This window comes from Oncorhynchus tshawytscha, linkage group LG03 (genome assembly GCF_018296145.1).
Source record: "Oncorhynchus tshawytscha isolate Ot180627B linkage group LG03, Otsh_v2.0, whole genome shotgun sequence".
Taxonomy (NCBI): Eukaryota; Metazoa; Chordata; class Actinopteri; order Salmoniformes; family Salmonidae; genus Oncorhynchus; species Oncorhynchus tshawytscha.
Window position 1 is genome coordinate 57,962,920 of NC_056431.1, and position 24,124 is coordinate 57,987,043.

At 44.0% G+C, this 24,124-nt stretch overlaps 1 protein-coding gene and 1 long non-coding RNA gene across 5 annotated transcripts in view; one reads left to right on the plus strand and one right to left on the minus strand.

The window, feature by feature from the left end:
* Positions 1-10,726, plus strand: part of akap11 (A kinase (PRKA) anchor protein 11) — a 33,749-nt gene extending 23,023 nt beyond the window's left edge. For 3 of the 4 annotated variants that reach the window (XM_024408283.2, XM_024408288.2, XM_042319734.1), the window contains 3 exons: positions 8,425-8,471; positions 9,280-9,476; positions 9,587-10,726. In XM_024408283.2, the coding sequence (XP_024264051.1) occupies positions 8,425-8,471; positions 9,280-9,476; positions 9,587-9,766 (424 nt within the window). In that variant the 3' untranslated portion in view covers positions 9,767-10,726. Of the gene's footprint in view, positions 1-8,424; positions 8,472-9,279; positions 9,477-9,586 lie in introns of those variants that run through there. The other variant, XM_024408294.2, reaches the window with a different exon arrangement.
* Positions 10,727-16,015: 5,289 nt separating this feature from the next.
* LOC121846201 lies at positions 16,016-16,476 on the minus strand. The gene is made up of 2 exons (XR_006083115.1): positions 16,212-16,476; positions 16,016-16,097 (listed from the first exon to the last, which is right to left on the minus strand). It is a non-coding gene; the product is annotated as an uncharacterized LOC121846201 (long non-coding RNA).
* Between the last annotated feature and the right edge of the window lie 7,648 nt (positions 16,477-24,124).

Genomic DNA, 24,124 nt, shown 5'->3' on the forward strand with positions numbered 1-24,124 from the left:
ATGTCTGAGTGAGAAGCAGGCACCCTGACCAGAGCTCTCCTCAGACTCTCCTCAACTAGTGGAAACTGATGACAACAGACTCAGTTAGACCTCCCACCCTAGTCCTGCGGTAAGGGATATCTAGCCAGTAGACAGTACAATGAGAGAGCCCACCCTACTCCAGGAGGAAAGTCATATCTATATACAGTATAGGCTAGACAATGGGAGAGGTTAATGATCCAAGTGTAATGGAATCTGTTGTCTGTTGCCCTGGGATCTGTAAATAAATGTACAATTGTAGATGTATTTTTACAGGTTTGCCGCTTGGCACATCACACTGTAAATATTTGCATTATGTATACACTACCGGTCAAAAGTTTTAGAACACCTACTACTCGTTCAAGGGTTTTTCTTTATTTTTTAAAACTGTTTTCTACATTGTAGAATAATAGTGAAGACATCAACACTGAAATAACACATATGGAATCATGTAGTAACCAAAAAAGTGATGAACATATCAAAATATATTTTGTCACATTTTTCAAATAGCCACCTTTTGCCATGACAGCTTTGCACACTCTTGGCATTCTCACAACCAGCTTCATGAGGTAGTCACCTGGAATGCATTTCAATTAACAGGTATGCCTTGTTTAAAAGTTAATTTGTGGAATTTCTTTCTTTCATAATGTGTTTGAGCCAATCAGTTGTTGTGACAAGGTAGGGGTGATATACAGAAGATTGTCCTATTTGGTAAAAGATCAAGTCCATATTATAGCAAGAACAACTCAAATAAGCAAAGAGAAACGACAGTCCATCATGACTTGAAGACATGATGGTCAGTCAATACGGAACATTTCAAGAACTTTGGAAATTTCTTCAAGTGCAGTCGCAAAATCCATCAAGAGCTATGATGAAACTAGCACTCACGAGGACCACCACAGGAAAGGAAGACCCAGAGTTACCTCTGCTGCAGAGGATAAGTTCATTAGAGTTACCAGCCTCTGAAATTGCAGCCCAAATAAATGCTTCAGAGTTCAAGTAACAGACACATCTCAACATCAACTGTTCAGAGGAGACTGTGTGAATCAGGCCTTATTGGTTTAATTGCAGCAAATAAACCACTATTAAAGACTACCAATATAAAGAAGATACTTGCTTGGGCCATGAAACACTAGCAATGGACATTAGACCGGTGGAAATTTGTCCTTTGGTCTGGAGTCCAAATTGGAGATTTCTGGTTCTAACCCCATGTCCTTATGTGGGTGAATGGATGATCTCTGCATGTGTATTTCCCATCGTAAAGCATGGAGGAGGTGGTGTTATGGTGTGGGGGTGCTTGGCTGGCGGCACCGGGATTCATTTAGAATTCAAGGCACACTTAACCAGCATTGCTACCGCAGCGATACGCCATCCCATCTGGTTTGCGCTTAGTCCCACTATCATTTGTTTATCAACAGGACAATGGCCCAACACACCTCCAGGCTGTGTAAGGGCTAAGAAGGAGAGTGATGGAGAGCACTGCATCAGATGACCCGGTGTCCACAATCCCTGTACCTCAACCCAATTGAGATGGTTTGGGATGAGTCGGACCGCAGAGTGAAGGAAAAGCAGCCGACAAGTGCTCAGCATATGTGGGAACTTCAAGACTGTTGGAAAAGCATTCCAGGTGAAGCTAGTTGAGAGAATGCCAAGCGTGTGCAAAGCTGTCAAGGCAAAAGGGTGGCTATTTGAAGAATCTTAAATATATTTTGATTTGTAGAACACTTTTTGGGTTACAACATGATTCCATATGTGTTATTTCATAGTTTTGACGTCTTCACTATTCTACAATGTGAAAATAAAGAAAATCCCATGAATGAGTAGGTGTTCTAAAACTTTTGACTGGTAGTGAATATACAGTAGAGATATGGAAAGTATGATTTTATAAGTCCTTAGGCATTACATGTAATATCCTGCTAATGATTAAGCATAGTGAAGAGTGAGTACTCACTATGGTAGGATTGTAGGACTATGAGAGAAGCTCTGACTGTTTCCACTGTAAGGGTCAGTTGGGGAGAGCTAAAGTCAGGGGACTGGGAGAGATGAGCATGCTGGGAGTTGCTGATGATAAATCTAATTATCGACACCGACCATACCAATCATTTATTGCATGGATTATGCTGATATTGTTAATTACGAGAACCTGTACTAGAGAAATGTGAAGTTTGGAAATGAAATAAATTTGCTAATATGGGTGATTGTTAACGGGACAATTGATGGCTACAACCATCAAACTCATTACTGTTATTAACTTATTGTTCTATTTAATCGTTATCGCATTAATTCAGGCAATTTATCGCGATATGGATTTTTGTCAATGTCACCCAGGTCTAGTTCACTAATGTAATGTCGCCCAGGTCTAGTTCACTAATGTAATGTCGCCCAGGTCTAGTTCACTAATGTAATGTCCCAGGTCTAGTTCACTAATGTAATGTCCCAGGTCTAGTTCACTAATGTAATGTCCCAGGTCTAGTTCACTAATGTAATGTCCCAGGTCTAGTTCACTAATGTAATGTCGCCCAGGTCTAGTTCACTAATGTAATGTCCCAGGTCTAGTTCACTAATGTAATGTCCCAGGTCTAGTTCACTAATGTAATGTCCCAGGTCTAGTTCACTAATGTAATGTCCCAGGTCTAGTTCACTAATGTAATGTCCTAAGGAATAGATAGGACTGCAGACAGAAGTAGTGCACTATAACCTATTTGGAATTCAGATTTGCTATATGCCAATTTGCATGTTGGGAGCTGTGGTCTGTCTTGCAGTATCCTCTTGCATGCTGTGTGACTCCAGAGTCTGCCTGCTCCCTCTCCCTCTCAACTATCTGCTCCTCTCTTCTTCCTCTATTTGCTCTCTCTCTTCTTCCTCTATTTGCTCTCTCTCTTCTTCCTCTATTTGCTCTCTCTCTTCCTCTATTTGTGCGCTCTCTCTTCTTCCTCTATTTGCGGGCTCTCTCTTCTTCCTCTATTTGCGCTCTCTCTCGCTCTTCTTCCTCTATTTGCGGGCTCTCTCTTCTTCCTCTATTTGTGCGCTCTCTCTTCTTCCTCTATTTGCGCTCTCGCTCTTCTTCTTCTATTTGCGCTCTCGCTCTTCTTCCTCTATTTGCTCTCTCTCTTCTTCCTCTATTTGCTCTCTCTCTTCCTCTATTTGTGCGCTCTCTCTTCTTCCTCTATTTCTCTTCCTCTATTTGCTCTCGCTCTTCTTCCTCTATTTGCTCTCTCTCTTCTTCCTCTATTTGCTCTCTCTCTTCCTCTATTTGTGCGCTCTCTCTTCTTCCTCTATTTGCGCTCTCGCTCTTCTTCCTCTATTTGCGCTCTCGCTCTTCTTCCTCTATTTGCGCTCTCTCTCTCTTCTTCCTCTATTTGCGCTCTCTCTCTCTCTTCTTCCTCTATTTGCGCTCTCTCTCTCTCTTCTTCCTCTATTTGCGCTCTCGCTCTTCTTCCTCTATTTGCTCTCTCTCTTCTTCCTCTATTTGCTCTCTCGCTCTTCTTCCTCTATTTGCGCTCTCGCTCTTCTTCCTCTATTTGCGCTCTCTCTCTCTTCTTCCTCTATTTGCGCTCTCTCTCTCTCTTCTTCCTCTATTTGCGCTCTCGCTCTTCTCTCTTCTTCCTCTATTTGCTCTTGCTCTTCTTCCTCTATTTGCTCTCTCGCTCTTCTTCCTCTATTTGCGCTCTCTCTTCTTCCTCTATTTGCGCTCTCGCTCTTCTTCCTCTATTTGCTCTCTCGCTCTTCTTCCTCTATTTGCGCTCTCTCTCTCTTCTTCCTCTATTTGCGCTCTCTCTCTCTCTTCTTCCTCTATTTGCGCTCTCTCTCTCTCTTCCTCTATTTGCGCTCTCTCTCTCTCTTCTTCCTCTATTTGCGCTCTCGCTCTTCTTCCTCTATTTGCTCTCTCGCTCTTCTTCCTCTATTTGCTCTCTCGCTCTTCTTCCTCTATTTGCGCTCTCTCTCTCTTCTTCCTCTATTTGCTCTCTCGCTCTTCTTCCTCTATTTGCGCTCTCTCTCTCTTCTTCCTCTATTTGCGCTCTCTCTCTCTTCTTCCTCTATTTGCGCTCTCTCTCTCTCTTCCTCTATTTGCGCTCTCTCTCTCTTCTTCCTCTATTTGCGCTCTCTCTCTTCTTCCTCTATTTGCGCTCTCTCTCTTCTTCCTCTATTTGCGCTCTCGCTCTTCTTCCTCTATTTGCGCTCTCTCTCTCTTCTTCCTCTATTTGCTCTCTCTCTCTTCTTCCTCTATTTGCGCTCTCGCTCTTCTTCCTCTATTTGCTCTCTCTCTTCTTCCTCTATTTGCTCTCGCTCTTCTTCCTCTATTTGCGCTCTCGCTCTTCTTCCTCTATTTGCGCTCTCTCTCTCTTCTTCCTTCTTCGCTCTCTCTCTCTCTTCTTCCTCTATTTGCTCTCTCTCTTCTTCCTCTATTTGCTCTCGCTCTTCTTCCTCTATTTGCGCTCTCGCTCTTCTTCCTCTATTTGCGCTCTCTCTCTCTCGCTCTTCTTCCTCTATTTGCGCTCTCTCTCTCTCGCTCTTCTTCCTCTATTTGCGCTCTCTCTCTCTCGCTCTTCTTCCTCTATTTGCGCTCTCTCTCTCTCTTCTTCCTCTATTTGCGCTCTCGCTCTTCTTCCTCTATTTGCGCTCTCGCTCTTCTTCCTCTATTTTGCGCTCTCTCTCTCTCTTCTTCCTCTATTTGCGCTCTCTCTCTTCTTCCTCTATTTGCGCTCTCTCTCTCTCTTCTTCCTCTATTTGCGCTCTCTCTCTTCTTCCTCTATTTGCGCTCTCTCTCTCTCTCTTCTTCCTCTATTTGCGCTCTCTCTCTCTCTCTCTCTTCTTCCTCTATTTGCGCTCTCTCTCTTCTTCCTCTATTTGCGCTCTCTCTCTCTCTTCTTCCTCTATTTGCGCTCTCTCTCTCTCTTCTTCCTCTATTTGCGCTCTCTCTCTCTCTTCTTCCTCTATTTGCGCTCTCTCTCTCTCTTCTTCCTCTATTTGCTCTCTCTCTCTCTCTTCTTCCTCTATTTGCGCTCTCTCTCTCTCTTCTTCCTCTATTTGCGCTCTCTCTCTCTCTTCTTCCTCTATTTGCGCTCTCTCTCTCTCTTCTTCCTCTATTTGCTCTCTCTCTCTCTCTTCTTCCTCTATTTGCGCTCTCTCTCTCTCTTCTTCCTCTATTTGCGCTCTCTCTCTCTCTTCTTCCTCTATTTGCGCTCTCTCTCTCTCTTCTTCCTCTATTTGCGCTCTCTCTCTCTCTTCTTCCTCTATTTGCGCTCTCTCTCTCTCTTCTTCCTCTATTTGCGCTCTCTCTCTTCTTCCTCTATTGCGCTCTCTCTCTCTCTCTTCTTCCTCTATTGCGCTCTCTCTCTCTCTTCTTCCTCTATATGCGCTCTCTCTCTCTCTCTTCTTCCTCTTCCTCTATTTGCGCTCTCTCTCTCTCTTCTTCCTCTATTTGCGCTCTCTCTCTCTCTCTCTTCTCTTCTTCCTCTATTTGCGCTCTCTCTCTCTTCTTCCTCTATTTCGCTCTCTCTCTCTCTTCTTCCTCTATTTTCTCTCTCTCTCTCTTCTTCCTCTATTTGCGCTCTCTCTCTCTCTTCTTCCTCTATTTGCGCTCTCTCTCTCTCTTCTTCCTCTATTTGCGCTCTCTCTCTCTCTCTTCTTCCTCTATTTGCGCTCTCTCTCTCTCTTCTTCCTCTATTTGCTCTCTCTCTCTCTTCTTCCTCTATTGCGCTCTCTCTCTCTCTTCTTCCTCTCTCTCTCTCTCTTCTTCCTCTATTTGCGCTCTCTCTCTCTCTTCTTCCTCTATTTGCTCTCTCTCTCTCTCTTCTCTTCTTCCTCTATTTGCGCTCTCTCTCTCTCTTCTTCCTCTATATGCTCTCTCTCTCTCTCTTCTTCCTCTATTTGCGCTCTCTCTCTCTCTCTCTCTTCTTCCTCTATTTGCGCTCTCTCTCTCTCTTCTCTATTCCTCTATTTCTCTCTCTCTCTCTTCTTCCTCTATATGCGCTCTCTCTCTCTCTTCTTCCTCTATTTGCGCTCTCTCTCTCTCTTCTTCCTCTATTTGCTCTCTCTCTCTCTTCTTCCTCTATTTGCTCTCTCTCTCTCTCTTCTTCCTCTATTTGCGCTCTCTGCGCTCTCTCTCTCTCTTCTTCCTCTATTTGCGCTCTCTCTCTCTCTTCTTCCTCTATTTGCGCTCTCTCTCTCTCTTCTTCCTCTATTTGCGCTCTCTCTCTCTCTTCTTCCTCTATTTGCGCTCTCTCTCTCTCTTCTTCCTCTATTGCGCTCTCTCTCTCTCTTCTTCCTCTATTTGCGCTCTCTCTCTCTCTTCTTCCTCTGTTGCGCTCTCTCTCTCTCTCTTCTTCCTCTATTTTGCGCTCTCTCTCTCTCTTCTTCCTCTATTTGCGCTCTCTCTCTCTCTTCTTCCTCTATTTGCTCTCTCTCTTCTCTTCTTCCTCTATTTTGCGCTCTCTCTCTCTCTTCTTCCTCTATTTGCGCTCTCTCTCTCTCTTCTTCCTCTATTTGCTCTCTCTCTCTCTCTTCTTCCTCTATTTGCGCTCTCTCTCTCTCTTCTTCCTCTATTTGCGCTCTCTCTCTCTCTTCTTCCTCTATTTGCGCTCTCTCTCTCTCTTCTTCTCTCTCTCTCTTCTTCCTCTCTCTCTCTCTTCTTCCTCTATTTGCGCTCTCTCTCTCTCTCTTCTTCCTCTATATGCGCTCTCTCTCTCTTCTTCTCTCTCTCTTCTCTCTCTTCTTCCTCTATTTGCTCTCTCTCTCTTCTTCCTCTATATGTCTCTCTCTCTCTCTCTCTCTCTCTTCTTCCTCTATTTGCGCTCTCTCTCTCTCTTCTTCCTCTCGCTCTCTCTCTTCTTCCTCTATTTGCGCTCTCTCTCTCTCTTCTTCCTCTATTGCTCTCTCTCTTCTTCTCTATTTCTCTCTCTCTCTTCTTCCTCTATTTGCGCTCTCTCTCTCTCTTCTTCCTCTATTTGCGCTCTCTCTCTCTCTTCTTCCTCTATTTGCGCTCTCTCTCTCTCTTCTTCCTCTATTTGCTCTCTCTCTCTCTTCTTCCTCTATTTGCGCTCTCTCTCTCTCTTCTTCCTCTATTTGCGCTCTCTCTCTCTCTTCTTCCTCTATTTGCGCTCTCTCTCTCTCTTCTTCCTCTATTTGCGCTCTCTCTCTCTCTTCTTCCTCTATTTGCGCTCTCTCTCTCTCTTCTTTCTTCGCTCTCTCTCTCTCTTCTTCCTCTATTTCTCTCTCTCTCTCTTCTTCCTCTATTTGCGCTCTCTCTCTCTCTTCTTCCTCTATTTGCGCTCTCTCTCTCTCTCTTCTTCCTCTATTTGCGCTCTCTCTCTCTCTTCTTCCTCTATTTGCGCTCTCTCTCTCTCTCTTCTTCCTCTATTTGCTCTCTCTCTCTCTCTTCTTCCTCTATATGCGCTCTCTCTCTCTCTCTCTCTCTTCTTCCTCTATTTGCGCTCTCTCTCTCTCTTCTTCCTCTATTTGCGCTCTCTCTCTCTCTTCTTCCTCTATATGCGCTCTCTCTCTCTCTTCTTCTCTATTTCGCTCTCTCTCTCTTCTTCCTCTATTTGCGCTCTCTCTCTTCTTCTCTCTCTCTCTTCCTCTCCTCTTTTGCTCTCTCTCTCTCTTCTTCCTCTATTTTCTCTCTCTCTCTCTCCTCTCTCTTCTTCCTCTATTTCTCTCTCTCTCTTCTTCCTCTATTTGCGCTCTCTCTCTCTCTTCTTCCTCTTCTTCCTCTCTCTCTCTCTCTCTCTTCTTCTTCTCTATATGCGCTCTCTCTCTCTCTCTTCTTCCTCTATTTGCGCTCTCTCTCTCTCTTCTTCCTCTATATGCTCTCTCTCTCTCTCTTCTTCCTCTATTTGCTCTCTCTCTCTCTTCTTTCTTCCTCTATTTCTTCCTCTGCGCTCTCTCTCTTCTTCTTCCTCTATTTGCGCTATATCTCTCTCTCTCTCTTCTTCCTCTATTTGCGCTCTCTCTCTCTCTCTCTTCTTCCTCTATTTGCTCTCTCTCTCTCTCTCTTCTTCCTCTATTTGCGCTCTCTCTCTCTCTTCTTCCTCTATTGCGCTCTCTCTCTTCTTCCTCTATTGCGCTCTCTTCTTCCTCTATTGCGCTCTCTCTCTCTTCTTCCTCTATTTGCGCTCTCTCTCTCTCTCTCTCTTCTTCCTCTATTTGCGTTCTCTCTCTCTCTCTCTTCTTCCTCTATTTGCGCTCTCTCTCTCTCTTCTTCCTCTATTTCTCTCTCTCTCTCTTCTTCCTCTATTTGCGCTCTCTCTCTTCTTCCTCTATTTGCGCTCTCTCTCTCTCTTCTTCCTCTATATGCGCTCTCTCTCTTCTTCCTCTATTTGCGCTCTCTCTCTCTCTTTTCTCTGTGTCTACAATGGTCCTGTGCTGGTCAGTTCTCTTACTAGTGTAATATTTCTCACTCCACAGCGAAGGCACTGAGGACAAGGAGCTCGAGACCAAGGATGAATCATGCGGTATGACATAGTTACTTCTATCATTAACTGCACCGGATATCGATGGCAAATATGCTGCTTTATATTATCCTAGTAATTTCTACATTAAGCTTTTGATAGTAACTTGGTTCCTATCAGCTACAAACAGTACATACCGTACCATGTTGCACAGCCACACTACAAACAGTACCACCTCAGCATGCACCTGAGCATCATGAAGACATAGCCCTGTCCTTCTAAGTCCTGTGTGGTAATACGTAGTTCCCTGCTATAGATTAAGAGTGGTTAGACTAGGAGACTTGGCCCTGTGTGTGTGTGTCTGTGCTGCTAGGAGGGGAATTCACCCACCCCCCACACATTCAGCCAAACTGCCACCCATTCATCTATTCTGCCTGAGGTCTCTGCCTGAGGTCTCTGCCTGAGGTCTCTGCCTGAGGTCTCTGCCTGAGGTCTCTGCCTGAGGTCTCTCAGACCAGATTCCCCAGTGGACTGAGGGGTTAAGGCTCCAGGTTGTGTCAGACCCGGGCCCAGCCAGCTAAGTGGGGGAGGGAGTGTGGGAAACAGGCTTGGCCCACCACCAGAGGAGAGGAAACACGACTGTCAGACAGAGACAGGACGACTGTCAGACAGAGACAGGACGACTGTCAGACAGAGACAGGACGACTGTCAGACAGAGACAGGACGACTGTCAGACAGAGACAGGACGACTGTCAGACAGAGACAGGACGACTGTCAGACAGAGACAGGACGACTGTCAGACAGAGACAGGACGACTGTCAGACAGAGACAGGAGTGGGAGGAAGCTGATATCTCTTCTCTCCCCCTTCAGGTTCAGTGCGTGTGGGCCAGGCTCAGGCTTACAGGCACCTCCTGGTGGTGAATTCTGAGCTCAGGGAGATGACTCCTGACCCACAGCACATGACCTTTGACCCCCAGCTCAGGAGCATGCTGCAGTGGGCGGCGGCCTCCATGGCTGACTTGCCCATGGTTCAGCTGAGTCCTAGTGGCAGCAGGGAGCTGCAGCAGGTGAGTAACCTTAACCCACGACCAAAGGATTACACACACAGTGGTACCTCAGTCTTTACTGCGGTGTATTAGTTACTGCTTGCTGAGCTGTGTTCTGTCTGCCCTTCCAGCTGCCTGCGGTGGTCCAGAGGCTGAAGGAGAGGGAGTGGAAGGTGGGAGAGCTGCTCCAAGCCCTGCTGCATTACTGTGAGGAGACCCAAACACACATCCCACCCCAGTCTGAACCCAGAGAGGCGGGGAGAGCATCCCACCACACTCCCCTCTTCCAGTGGCTCCTGGAGCACACTTAGGCTCACTGCACCTCTCCTACCTCCCCTCCCTCCTTACCTCTCCCCAACACTACTTACTGTACAGTATATCTGTGAAGCCTGCTACATAGTGAGCACTACCTGTTAAACTAAACCCTATGAAGATTCCCATCACTTCTCAGTGATGTGCAGCGTACCTGCCAAACCTCAAACCCCCAATCTAGCCTCCTCGTACCGTGGATCCTGTCCCTTATAGGGCTGTACCCCCATCGTTACCCGGAGGGCGCTATTAAAAACAGCAATTCTTATTATTGTGTGCGTGTGTGGGCATATTGCATACCGTAACTGAAAGCAATTGTGTATTTTCTTCTCTCTTCTCTGGTTTTGTTGTGGTTGTTTTTAAAGGGATTCTTCTGGATTTTCTATTCCCTCCGTCAGATGAACACCCGGATAGCGTTGGCGCAATGACTGGGAGTCTATGGTATCTACTAGCATGCCAGCAGTTACCCATAGACATCCACTCATTGCACTAACACTAGTTAGCATCTTTCAAACTGCACGCAGAGGCATATCTGGTATCCATTGGTTTATTTGACTCTTCATTGCCAAAATGCCAAAGTATCCCTTTAATATTGGTCTGTATATCACAGGTTGACTAGTGTGCTGTCGTTGACGACTGGCTTTGTTAAAGCGTTCCTACCCTGGTACTACAGAGTAACTTTAACCTCTGTTACAGACAGTAACCTTCTGTTACAGGGGGAGAGCGAGAGAGTAACTTTAACTTCTGTTACAGACAGTAACCTTCTATTACAGGGGAGAGCGAGAGAGTAACTTTAACCTCTGTTACAGACAGTAACCTTCTGTTACAGGGGAGGGCGAGAGAGTAACTTTAACCTTTGTTACAGACAGTAACCTTCTGTTACAGGGGGAGAGCGAGAGAGTAACTTTAACTTCTGTTACAGACAGTAACCTTCTGTTACAGGGGAGAGCGAGAGAGTAACTTTAACTTCTGTTACAGACAGTAACCTTCTGTTACAGGGGAGGGCGAGAGAGTAACTTTAACCTTTGTTACAGACAGTAACCTGTTACAGGGGAGAGCGAGAGAGTAACCTTAACCTTTGTTACAGGGGAGAGCGAGAGAGTAACCTTAACCTCTGTTACAGGGGGAGAGCGAGAGAGTAACCTTAACCTTTGTTACAGGGGGAGAGCGAGAGAGTAACCTTAACCTTTGTTACAGGGGGAGAGCGAGAGAGTAACCTTAACCTTTGTTACAGGGGGAGAGCGAGAGAGTAACCTTAACCTTTGTTACAGGGGGAGAGCGAGAGAGTAACCTTTGTTACAGGGGAGAGCGAGAGAGTAACCTTAACCTTTGTTACAGGGGAGGCGAGAGAGTAACCTTTGTTACAGGGGGAGAGCGAGAGAGTAACCTTAACCTTTGTTACAGGGGAGAGCGAGAGAGTAACCTTAACCTTTGTTACAGGGGAGAGCGAGAGAGTAACCTTTGTTACAGGGGAGAGCGAGAGAGTAACCTTAACCTTTGTTACAGGGGAGAGAGAGAGTAACATAACCTTTGTTACAGGGGAGAGCAGAGGGGGTAACCTTAACCTTTGTTACAGGGGGAGGCGAGAGAGTAACCTTTGTTACAGGGGGAGAGCGAGAGAGTAACCTTTACCTTTGTTACAGGGGGAGAGCGAGAGAGTAACCTTTGTTACAGGGGGAGAGCGAGAGAGTAACCTTAACTTCTGTTACACAGAGAAAGGGGAACATGACAGACGTATGGAGACAGAGGGGGGGACCTGAACTGTGTTAGATCGAGAGCTCGGGGTAGAGAAATGTCAGTGAAAGGGAGAGGAGGGAGAAAGAGATTAATGTGTTTTCTGTTAGGGAATCCCCATAGCTGCAGGCCAGATGATGTCATCGCCTTAGCTCTCCTCTGTGGTGGTGTTTCCACATGATTAGGGACCAACGACACACACATGAATACACTCGCATGAATACACTCACACGAATACACTCACACGAATACACTCACACGAATACACTCACACGAATACACTCACACGAATACACTCACATGAATACACTCACATGAATACACACACATGAATACACACACACGAATACACTCACACGAATACACACACATGAATACACTCACATGAATACACTCACATGAATACACACACATGAATACACTCACATGAATACACTCACATGAATACACACACATGAATACACTCACATGAATACACTCACATGAATACAAGTGCATGTTGATTTGCACCCCCTTCACGATGAGTATAACTGAGTTTAAGATCACATGTCCTTTGAGAAGATAATTGTTTACAACATATGAGTGGTTTCAATATAATGGATCACATTACATGATATAATATCTACTATGTTCTAAGTGTAAAACACACAATGAACCTAGCAGTAGATTTGTTTTTATCAAACATTTTATTTCTAAAGGATGTTACTAAGATTTACGATTTGAAGTGAAATATGAGAAACTGCTCTATTATATGAAGGAAGCCTTGATTATCAGCTAGCTGTATGTTGCCAGTAGCTACAGTAGAGACTTCCTACTATAGCATGCTTTAACCATGTGATGCACTGGTTATCTAGAAGGGCCTTGTCCACTGCTGGGAACATCCTATGACACACACAGTACATGTCCTAATTAAAGACATGTTCTCAGTCTGCATCTCTCAACCACAACTGATCGGTTTATAGCTCAGTGCACACACACAGCTTAGGGAATCTGACCCCCGCAACTTCCCTCTCTTACCCCCAACACAAACACACACATCCTGCACTACTCCTGCTATGAATGCACTTTTAGGGAGGTGAGGATGGGCATTTCCACTCTGGTTGCCCCAGGCTTCTGCCTCCTTATAGATGATACCACAACGTGATGACACTTCTGAGTGAGTGGCCCCATATCCTGTTAAGGTTAACCTTAGTCACACACAGTCAGTCAACCACAGTAGCCAACACACACACAGACCCTAAAGGAATCTCTGGCGTTGTGACATGCTGTTATGATGATTTGTATTAAGGGAATTTCAGACAATGTGAAATTATGGGGATATTGACCATGCTGTGGCATCTCTACGCTGTATTATCAACTGGGTTGTTCAAGCCCTGAATGTTGATTGGCTGACAGTCCGTATACCATGGGTATGACAAAGCATTTGTTTTTACTGTTCTAATTACGTTGTCAACCAGTTTATAATAGTAATAAGGCACCTCGGGGGTTTGTTGTTTATGGCCAAAATACCACGGCTAAGGGCTGTGTCCAGGCACTCTGCGTTGCGTTGTGCTTAAGAACAGCCCTTAGCCGTGGTATATTGGCCATATACCACAGCCCTTATCCCTTATTGCTTAAATATACCATGGACTGCATGCCCACATTGAACAGTTGAGTTTGCATGGCTGTTCTGCTGCTGCCATCACTGTAACAACCGCCTGTACGTACTCCTGAAATGGTTCATTTCTATATTTCTGCCCTGTACTATAGATACATCATCAGCAGAGTCATTCTGTGTCTAGTAGCAGCATGGCCTGATCCTCATGCTCTTCATCACTTGAATATTATTATATTGACATGCCTGTCCTTGAACGAGCCCCAATGACACTTCAGCTGTACAATATCCCCAGTTAAAACTCCCTGACAGTATACAGTGTAGACTCCCCGTTGTCAAACTCCCTGACAGCATACACTATAGACTCCACGTTGTCAAACTCCCTGACAGCATACAGTATAGACTCCCCGTTGTCAAACTCCCTGACAGCATACAGTATAGACTCCCCATTGTCAAACTCCCTGACAGCATACAGTATAGACTCCACGTTGTCAAACTCCCTGACAGCATACAGTATAGACTCCACGTTGTCAAACTCCCTGACAGCATACAGTATAGACTCCCCATTGTCAAACTCCCTGACAGCATACAGTATAGACTCCCCATTGTCAAACTCCCTGACAGCATACAGTATAGACTCCCCATTGTCAAACTCCCTGACAGCATACAGTATAGACTCCACGTTGTCAAACTCCCTGACAGCATACAGTATAGACTCCACGTTGTCAAACTCCCTGACAGCATACAGTATAGACTCCCCGTTGTCAAACTCCCTGACAGCATACAGTATAGACTCCACGTTGTCAAACTCCCTGACAGCATACAGTATAGACTCCACGTTGTCAAACTCCCTGACAGCATACAGTATAGACTCCACGTTGTCAAACTCCCTGACAGCATACAGTATAGACTCCACGTTGTCAAACTCCCTGACAGCATACAGTATAGACTCCACGTTGTCAAACTCCCTGACAGCATACACTATAGACTCCACGTTGTCAAACTCCCTGACAGCATACAGTATAGACTCCCCGTTGTCAAACTCCCTGACAGCATACAGTATAGACTCCCCATTGTCAAACTCCCTGACAGCATACAGTATAGACTCCACGTTGTCAAACTCCCTGACAGCATACAGTATAGACTCCACGTTGTCAAACTCCCTGACAGCATACAGTATAGACTCCCCATTGTCAAACTCCCTGACAGCATACAGTATAGACTCCCCATTGTCAAACTCCCTGACAGCATACAGTATAGACTCCCCATTGTCAAACTCCCTGACAGCATACAGTATAGACTCCACGTTGTCAAACTCCCTGACAGCATACAGTATAGACTCCACGTTGTCAAACTCCCTGACAGCATACAGTATAGACTCCACGTTGTCAAACTCCCTGACAGCATACAGTATAGACTCCACGTTGTCAAACTCCCTGACAGCATACACTATAGACTCCACGTTGTCAAACTCCCTGACAGCATACAGTATAGAGTCCCCGTTGTCAAACTCCCTGACAGCATACAGTATAGAGTCCCCGTTGTCAAACTCCCTGACAGCATACAGTATAGACTCCACGTTGTCAAACTCCCTGACAGCATACAGTATAGACTCCACGTTGTCAAACTCCCTGACAGCATACAGTATAGACTCCCCATTGTCAAACTCCCTGACAGCATACAGTATAGACTCCACGTTGTCAAACTCCCTGACAGCATACAGTATAGACTCCACGTTGTCAAACTCCCTGACAGCATACAGTATAGACTCCACGTTGTCAAACTCCCTGACAGCATACAGTATAGACTCCCCATTGTCAAACTCCCTGACAGCATACAGTATAGACTCCACGTTGTCAAACTCCCTGACAGCATACAGTATAGACTCCACGTTGTCAAACTCCCTGACAGCATACACTATAGACTCCACGTTGTCAAACTCCCTGACAGCATACAGTATAGAGTCCCCGTTGTCAAACTCCCTGACAGCATACAGTATAGAGTCCCCGTTGTCAAACTCCCTGACAGCATACAGTATAGACTCCACGTTGTCAAACTCCCTGACAGCATACAGTATAGACTCCACGTTGTCAAACTCCCTGACAGCATACAGTATAGACTCCCCATTGTCAAACTCCCTGACAGCATACAGTATAGACTCCACGTTGTCAAACTCCCTGACAGCATACAGTATAGACTCCACGTTGTCAAACTCCCTGACAGCATACAGTATAGACTCCACGTTGTCAAACTCCCTGACAGCATACAGTATAGACTCCCCATTGTCAAACTCCCTGACAGCATACAGTATAGACTCCACGTTGTCAAACTCCCTGACAGCATACAGTATAGACTCCACGTTGTCAAACTCCCTGACAGCATACAGTATAGACTCCACGTTGTCAAACTCCCTGACAGCATACAGTATAGACTCCCCATTGTCAAACTCCCTGACAGCATACAGTATAGACTCCACGTTGTCAAACTCCCTGACAGCATACAGTATAGACTCCCCATTGTCAAACTCCCTGACAGCATACAGTATAGACTCCACGTTGTCAAACTCCCTGACAGCATACAGTACAATAGAAGGCCACTGCTGATGCCTTATGTATTAACACTGATTCTCTGAGCTGCCAAATGTTGCTGATCCATGTGAAATATGAAGGATATGTTTAATTGTTTATAACCTTAACGTATCTGAATGCTTAATCAAAAGTACTTTAAAAGTTGTAATAAAAAACACATTCCCAAAATGTATAGGGGAAAAGTAGGTATTAATAGGATAAAATCTATGTAATCAAAGAGGAATGTATGGAGGAGAGAGTATATAGAAGCTGTAAGAGTTAGCCAACTATGCCACATTATAATACAGTTTCCAGAGTCTCTGATGGGGATTGTAAACATATAGACAGCTCATCTGTCGGGCCTTCCTGTATCAATCACTGTATTTATTGTACCTGTACATTCCTATGTTTTCCTTCACAGGCCACCTGTCTGGCCACCTGTCTGGCCGCCTGCCTGGCCGCCTGTCTGGCCACCTGTCTGTTCGGGCCTTCCTGTATCAATCACTGTATTTATTGTACCTGTACATTCCTATGTTTTCCTTCACAGGCCACCTGTCTGGCCGCCTGCCTGCCGCTAGGTGTTATTTAAAGCTGAATGTGCGTCTGCAGAGAAATGACTCCACAGTATCAGATGTACTATCAGGTGTATAGGTCTGTTTTGTTACTGTCAGTGCTGCAGTGTTACTATCATCCTGTCTTGCACAGCAGAAGGCAACCTGTGTTTACTCGATCCTGTATTTTTCCTGCTTCTTTGTAAAATCTTGTCAAATAAGGTATTTAATGCTAATTTATGTAAGTTATAACAGTGAGTCCACTACTAAACCCCTTCTAGTGACATTGCTAAAAAGCTGACACATTCTAAGCTTGACGTCAAAGCACTATTTGTCATTGTTTAAGCTGTGTGTAACAATAAAGCTTTTTCATGTGCTCTGATATCCTGATTCAGCCTAATTACCTACCTAGTATACAGATTTGTGTGATCTAGAGAATGTTGTCACTTATAGGGGGGGGGTGCTTTTTCTCAGAACTGCCATTCAAACAAGCAGTCACTTTGCTTGCGTTATACGGTTGTACCACAAAAACGGATTTGTAATTCTAAGAAACAGTGAGATTACTTAACAAATCCAAACTCTTCTGTTCCTGACAAGTGTTTTTCGTACGTATTTATTCATCCATGCTGCCACACAGACAGACATTGTTGGTACTGTATGTAATTACACATGGTTTCCCTCCCATCCATATGTCTGTAATTAGGCATTAGTGTTACAGCACAATGCTGAGGGCCTGTCAGTGTGCTGTTCTGCCCCACAGGCCTGAGATGAATGGTAGCTAGTGTCTGTCTGTCTTTCTGACAGGAGGGGGAGAAAGATAATTGCAGGCTTATCGCTGTGATACACAAGCTTTGGAATGTGACAGAAAGGCACATCTCTGCCAGTCAGAGAAGCCTGGATTTTCAAGTGGGACCAAGTGAATGAAACTTGCGCTGCAATGAGGACTTCCAGATCTTTATTATAGTCTGTCAGCACCTCATGTTATAGGGTGTGCGCTCTTATTTGATCATGGACATCGGTCTCCTCCTCGGGGCCTGAGCGGCACATGTGCAACCAACTGATTTATTGGAACCACAAAGTTCTGCTAGTCAGCGCCTCACCCTCTCGGGTGCGTATTCTGTTATTTACATTATTTACATCTGACTCTCAGGCTGTGACTGGTGTGGTCTGCCTCTGACGTCAGACAGGCTGGGCGCAGGTCTGGAATTCACCCCTGGGTCGGCTGTGATTCAACAGGCCAGTGTCATCACTTCCCTCCCTACACCAACAAACGGCAAGGTTGTGGGGAGAGACCACTGGAGAGGAGGAGGGGGGTTTAAGTCAGGCCTATGGAATCCATTACATACAGGCTCAAGGCTTTGTGTCTGTGAGGGGAACTCCAGCTACATCATCTATCCATCTATTTTTAAATCTATTTTCTTTTATTCTTTTCCAGTAACCCTACTACCCCTCCCCGAATTGGAGTAAACTAATGAACAATAACACTTAGGCTTTTACTTTCAACTTATACATACTATATACATTTTACGGACACAATGTATTTTACAATAGTTTTGTTTTTACTCCTATCCCTCAACCCCTCCCATCTACAGTGGGGCAAAAAAAGTATTTAGTCAGCCACCAATTGTGCAAGTTCTCCCACTTAAAAATATGAGAGAGGCCTGTAATTTTCATCATAGGTAAACTTCAACAATGACAGACAAAATGAGGGAAATCACATTGTAGATTTTTAAAATAAATTTATTTGCAAATTATGGTGGAAAATAAGTATTTGGTCAATAACAAAAGTTTATCTCAATACTTTGTTTATATACCCTTTGTTGGCAGTGACAGAGGTCAAATGTTTTCTGTAAGTCTACACAAGGTTTTCACACACTGCTGGTATTTTGGCCCATTCCTCCATGCAGATCTCCTCTAGAGCAGTGATGTTTGGGGCTGTTGCTGGGCAACACGGACTTTCAACTCCCTCCAAAGATTTTCTATGGGGTTGAGATCTGGAGACTGGCTAGGCCACTCCAGGACCTTGAAATGCTTCTTACGAAGCCACTCCTTCGTTGCCCGGGCGGTGTGTTTGGGATCATTTTCATGTTGAAAGACCCAGCCACGTTTCATCTTCAATGCTCTTGCTGATGGTAGGCTTTGTTACTTTGGTCCCAGCTCTCTGCAGGTCATTCACTAGGTCCCCCCGTGTGGTTCTGTGATTTTTTTTCTCACCGTTCTTGTGATCACTTTGACTCCACGGGTGAGATCTTGCTTGGAACCCCAGATCGAGGGAGATTATCAGTGGTCTTGTATGTCTTCCATTTCCTAATAATTGCACCCACAGTTGATATCTTCAAACCAAGCTGCTTACCTATTGCAGATTCAGTCTTCCCAGCCTGGTGCAGGTCTACAATTTTGTTTCTGGTGTCCTTTGACAGCTCTTTGGTCTTGGCCATAGTGGAGTTTGGAGTGTGACTGTTTGAGGTTGTGGACAGGTCTTTTATACTGATAACAAGTTCAAACAGGTGCCATTAATACAGGTAACGAGTGGAGGACAGAGGAGCCTCTTAAAGAAGAAGTTACAGGTCTGTGAGAGCCAGAAATCTTGCTTGTTTTTAGGTGACCAAATACTTATTTTCCACCATAATTTGCAAATGAATTCATTAAAAATCCTACAATGTGAATTTCTGGATTTTTTTTCTTCTCATTTTGTCTGTCATAGTTGAAGTGTACCTATGATGAAAATTATAGGCCTCATCTTTTTAAGTGGGAGAACTTGCACAATTGGTGGCTGACTAAATACTTTTTTGCCACACTGTATTTCTGAAGACCATCCAGTTCTATTTGCCATATTTTTAACTGCTGTTTCACAAAAGTTCTGAACCTATATACATTTTATGGACACAATATATTTTACATGAGTTATCTTATTAGCCTAGTCGTTAGAGCGTTGGGCCAGTATCCGAAAGGTTGCTAGATCGAAACCCCAAGCTGATAAGGTGAAAATCTGTTCTGCCTCTGAACAAGGCAATTAACTCAGTGTTCCTAGGCCATCATTGTAAATAAGGATTTGTTCTTAACTGACTTGCCTAGTTAAATATAGGTTAAAAAATGTTTTAATTAGTCCCACCCTTCAGCTCCACTCAACCCCTCCCATCTCTCTCTTAACACCATCCATATTGGATTTCTATTTGTCATATTTTAACTGAGCTGTGATGTTTTACAAAAAAAAACCTTTCTATTCTCATAGTTTCTACAGATTGTAAATTAAATAACACTTTTAGCAAAAATGTTTGTTATTGATTGATTGACTTTGACTTTTCAAATCACGCAGTATTGCTATCTGCAGCATTAACTCCAGGTAAGTGTTGCAATTCTTAAGCCATTCCTGGACCTATAACCAAAAACAAACTACATATGGACAGTACCAAAACAAGTTATCTAATGATTGTGTCTTTCACAGCTAAATTTGCAGAGCTGGGATGGTTGTATCCCCAATATAACATATTGGTTGCAAAAAATTACAAGTTTTGTATCAGGAGTCGTTTTTATCAGTTCATAAACCCTGGAATCGGTACATCGAAAATCTCTTCCCAACTATTTTGCAAAATGTAGCTGTTTTTTTTCCCTTAAATTTAACTGGTATACTTTTTTATTTGTCATAATTTTCTTTAACCAAGTTTGTTCATTAATGCAGGGCCAACAGACAAGTTCTTTACATTTTCCCCCTTCAGCTTGCCTCCATTTTTGCGGTAATGCTGCAATTAGTTGGTTGTAATTTTGGGTAGAGCAGTAATTTCCATATTTTTGTTAGCAACGTGTGACAACTCCACCAATCCTATTTATGATATCATTTACAAAGATTATACTTATTTTATTTATTTGAATTTTTTTATTTTTTATCAGTTAGTACATTTGAGTTTAAACACACTATTTGTTGTAGTATTTGTTCTGTCTTTTCTGGTGGATTAAACTGAAATTGCAATCAACTTTATATGGCTATTTTTAAAAATAGCGATATTTTGGAGATTATTTCATATTCAAATAACCGAGTGAGAGGTTGTAATCTGAATAAAGGGGAAATGGCCATTCTTGAACATGTGGTGAGACGTTCTTACTAATCTGCTAGAGAACCACTTCAGATTTAAGTACAACTTTTGTATGACTGAAGCTTCTAGTGATAGGTCTAATGCTTTAATATTTCATCATTTCTGCCCTCTGAATTCATATTCATTATATAAATAGGCTCATTTAATTTTGTCTGGATTGCCGTTAGAAGAAAAAAATATATTTTAAAATGTTTATGTAAAAAACAGATCACTAGGTGTAGACAAGACTATAAGCAAATAGGTCAAATGGGATATGACTAAAGAGTTAATCAGGATGATTTTCCCACAAATAGACAGATACAGTGCATTCGGAAAGTATTCAGACCCTTTGACTTTTTCCACATTTTGTTACGTTACAGCCTTATTCTAAAATGGATTAAACATAAATCTAATCTACACACAATACCCCTGATAACAAAGCAAAAACGTTTTATATATATATATAAATAAACTGAAACAAATATTCAGATCCTTTTCAAATTACAGCTTTGGCAGCGATTACAGCCTTGAGTCTTCTTGGGTATGATGCTTCAAGCTTGGCACAACTGTATTTGGGGACTCTCTCACATTCTTCTCTGCAGATCCTGTCAAGCTCTGTCAGGTTGGGTGGGGAGTGTCGCTGCACAGCTTTTTTCAGGTCTCTCCAGAGATGTTTGGTTGGGTTCAAGTCCGGGCTCTGGTTGGGCCACTTAAGGACATTCAGAGACTTGTCCCGAAGTCACTCCTGCTTTGTATTGGCTGTGTGCTTAGGTTTATTGTCCTGTTGGAAGGTGAACCTTCGCCCCAGTCTGAGGTCCTGAGTGCTCTGGAGCAAGTTGTATGCTGTAATAGACTATGTGCCGGGGGGCTAGGGTCAGTTTGTTATATCTGGTGTAATTCTCCTGTCTTATCCGGTGTCCTGTGTGAATTTAAGTATCCTCCTTCAAATTCTCTCCCTCCCCTCCCGGAGGACCTGAGCCCTAGGACCATGCCTCAGGACTACCTGTCCTGATGACTCCTTGCTGTCCCCCGTCCACCTGGTCGTACTGTTTCTCCAGTTTCAACTGTTCTGCCTGCGGCTATGGAACCCTGACCTGTTCACCGGACGTGCTACCTGTCCCAGACCTGCTGTTTTCAACTTTCTCTCTCTACTGCACCTGCTGTTTTGACCTCTGAATGCTCGGCTATGAAAAGCCAAGTGACATTTACTCCTGAGGTGCTGACCAGTTGCACCCTCTACAACGACTGTGATTATTATTTGACCCTGCTGGTCATCAATGAACGTTTGAACTTTTTTGAGAACAATCTGGCCTTAATTGCCATGTACTGTTATCTCCACCCAGCACGGCCAGAAGAGGGCTAGCCCCCCCTCAGAGCCTGGTTCCTCTCTAGGTTTCTTCCTAGCCACCCTGCTTCTACATCTGCATTGCTTGCTGTTTGGGGTTTTAGGCTGAGTTTCTGTATAGCACGTTGACATCTGTTAATATAAAAAGGGCTTTATAAATACATTTGATTGATTGATTGTTTTCATCAAGGATCTCCGTACTTTCCTCCATTCATCTTTCCCTCGATCCTGACTAGTCTCCCAGTCCCTGCCTCTGAAAAACATCCCCAAAGCATGATTCTGCCAACACCGTGCTTCACCGTAGGGATGGTGCCTGGTTTCCTGCAGATGTTACGTTTTGATATTCAGACCAAAGAGTTCAATCTTGGTTTCATCAGACCAGAGAATCTGGTTTCTCTTGGTCAGAGTCCTTTTGGCAAACTCCAAGTGGCCTGTCATGTGCCTTTTACTGAGGAGTGGCTTCCGGCTGGTACCCGACCATAAAGGCCTGATTGGTGGAGTGCTGAAGAAATGGTTGTCCTTCTGGACAGTTCTCCCATCTCCACAGATGAACTCTGGAGCTCTGTCATAGTGACCATCGGGTTCTTGGTCACCTCCCTGACCAAGGCCCTTCTCCCCGATTGCTCAGTTTGGCCAGGTGGCCAGCTCCAGGAAGAGTCTTGGTGGTTCCAAACTTGTTCCATTTAAGAATGATGGAGGCCACTGTGTTCTTGAAGACCTTCAGTGTTGCAGAATTCTTTTGGTACCCTTCCCCAGATCTGTGCCTCGACACAATCATGTTTCGGAGCTCTACGGGCAATTCCTTCAACCTCATGGCTTGGTTCTTTCTCTGACATGCACTGTCAACTGTGGGACCTTAATATAGACAGATGTGTGCCTTTCCAAATCATGTCCAATCAACTGAATTTACCACTGGTGGACTGCAATCAAGTTGTAGAAACATCTCAAAGATGATCAATAGGATGCACCTGAGCTCAATTTCGATTCTCATAGCAAAGGGTCTGAATACTTATGTAAATAAGGTATGTTTTTTTTAAATTAACTAGCAAACATTTATTAAAACCTGTTTTCGCTTTGTCATTATGGGGTATTGTGTGTAGATGACGAAATTGTTTTTTAAAATCTATTTTAGAATAAGGCTGTAACATAACAAAGTGGAAAAGGTCAAGGTGTCTGAATACTTTCCCAAGGCACTGTATATTCCTTTCCATGGAAGCATAATCTATTCTACACCAGGCCTCTGTTCACCCTCGCTCTGGTCAAGAAAAGGCCTTCTGTTTTTCTTGTGTGGGTGGAGTTTTTGTCTTGATAATTCAGTGTGGGTGTTTCGTTAATTAGGGAACTCAGAAAGTCTGGGGAGTTTGTGGGTGACCTGTGTTCAATACAGAGGCAAAAACATGGCAGATCACATTAGATGGATTTTCTGCAAATCATATCCTTTCTGGGTTGAATAAATCTATGAAGGTTTTATGGTTAACAGACCACTTCACTTATGTAACAGCATCATAGCCCTGTTTTGCTGGGGCCACATTTTAAGAACTTCTCTTCTTCTTACAGGGTCATCTAAAAGTTTATATGAAAATGATTATTGATGGTGTGATAAATGATGTCGTACATATTTACATAAGTCTCCTTTAATCATGTTGACTTAATGACTGTTGGAGCTGAGATGAAACATCCTAATGAGCGACCCCCGAGTCACCACTCATCTTTCAACACATAAAGTGAACAATGCCCTCAGTGTTAGTAATTGTTTATCAGTGAGAACACTTACAAATTCAAATGTTTTATCTGATTTCAGGAGTGACCACAGAACATTGTTTTAGAGTTGCCTACAGAGTAGATAGTAGTCGTGGTAACCAGGAAGTCTTCAGAGTTCAGAGAGTGCGACGGTGAGTGTGAGTTGTCGCGTTCAAAACAACCGGTAAGACACAAATCCCCGACTTCAGTGCTTTCAAGACAACTAGGAAGTCGGGAACAAATGAGCTCCGACTGGGAATAATGGCTTTGAACGGTCGTCCAACTCGGAATTCCAAGTTGGGAACTCGGGCATCTTTCTAGAGCTCCGACTTTCCGCCCGAAGATCACTGACTTCATGATTTGACCTTGTTTTTTTACCGAGTTCCCAGTTGTCTTGAAAGCACCATACATGTCTGTTGTTTATGTTCAGGGCAGTTCCGGATGGAAACAAGCAGTGGCTCTCACAGCCACAACGACGACCACGACCTGACCCTGGTTACTATGGAAACCACCAACACCTGGGGAGAGAGATGAAAGAAAAGAGGGAAATAAGAGGTCTGGTTAGAGGAGCAGCTGACCATGTTAAGAGGGAATGACAAGAAAGTGTTTATCACCGTATGAACGGATGAGAAAGAAGACCTTGGCAGAAGGGGAAATATCTCTGTCAAGTGGGCCTGTTAGTGTTTTCCCTTGACCAGTGACTGAAGCCCTTGACCAGTGACTGAAGCCCTTTACCAGTGACTGAAGCCCATGTTTTGA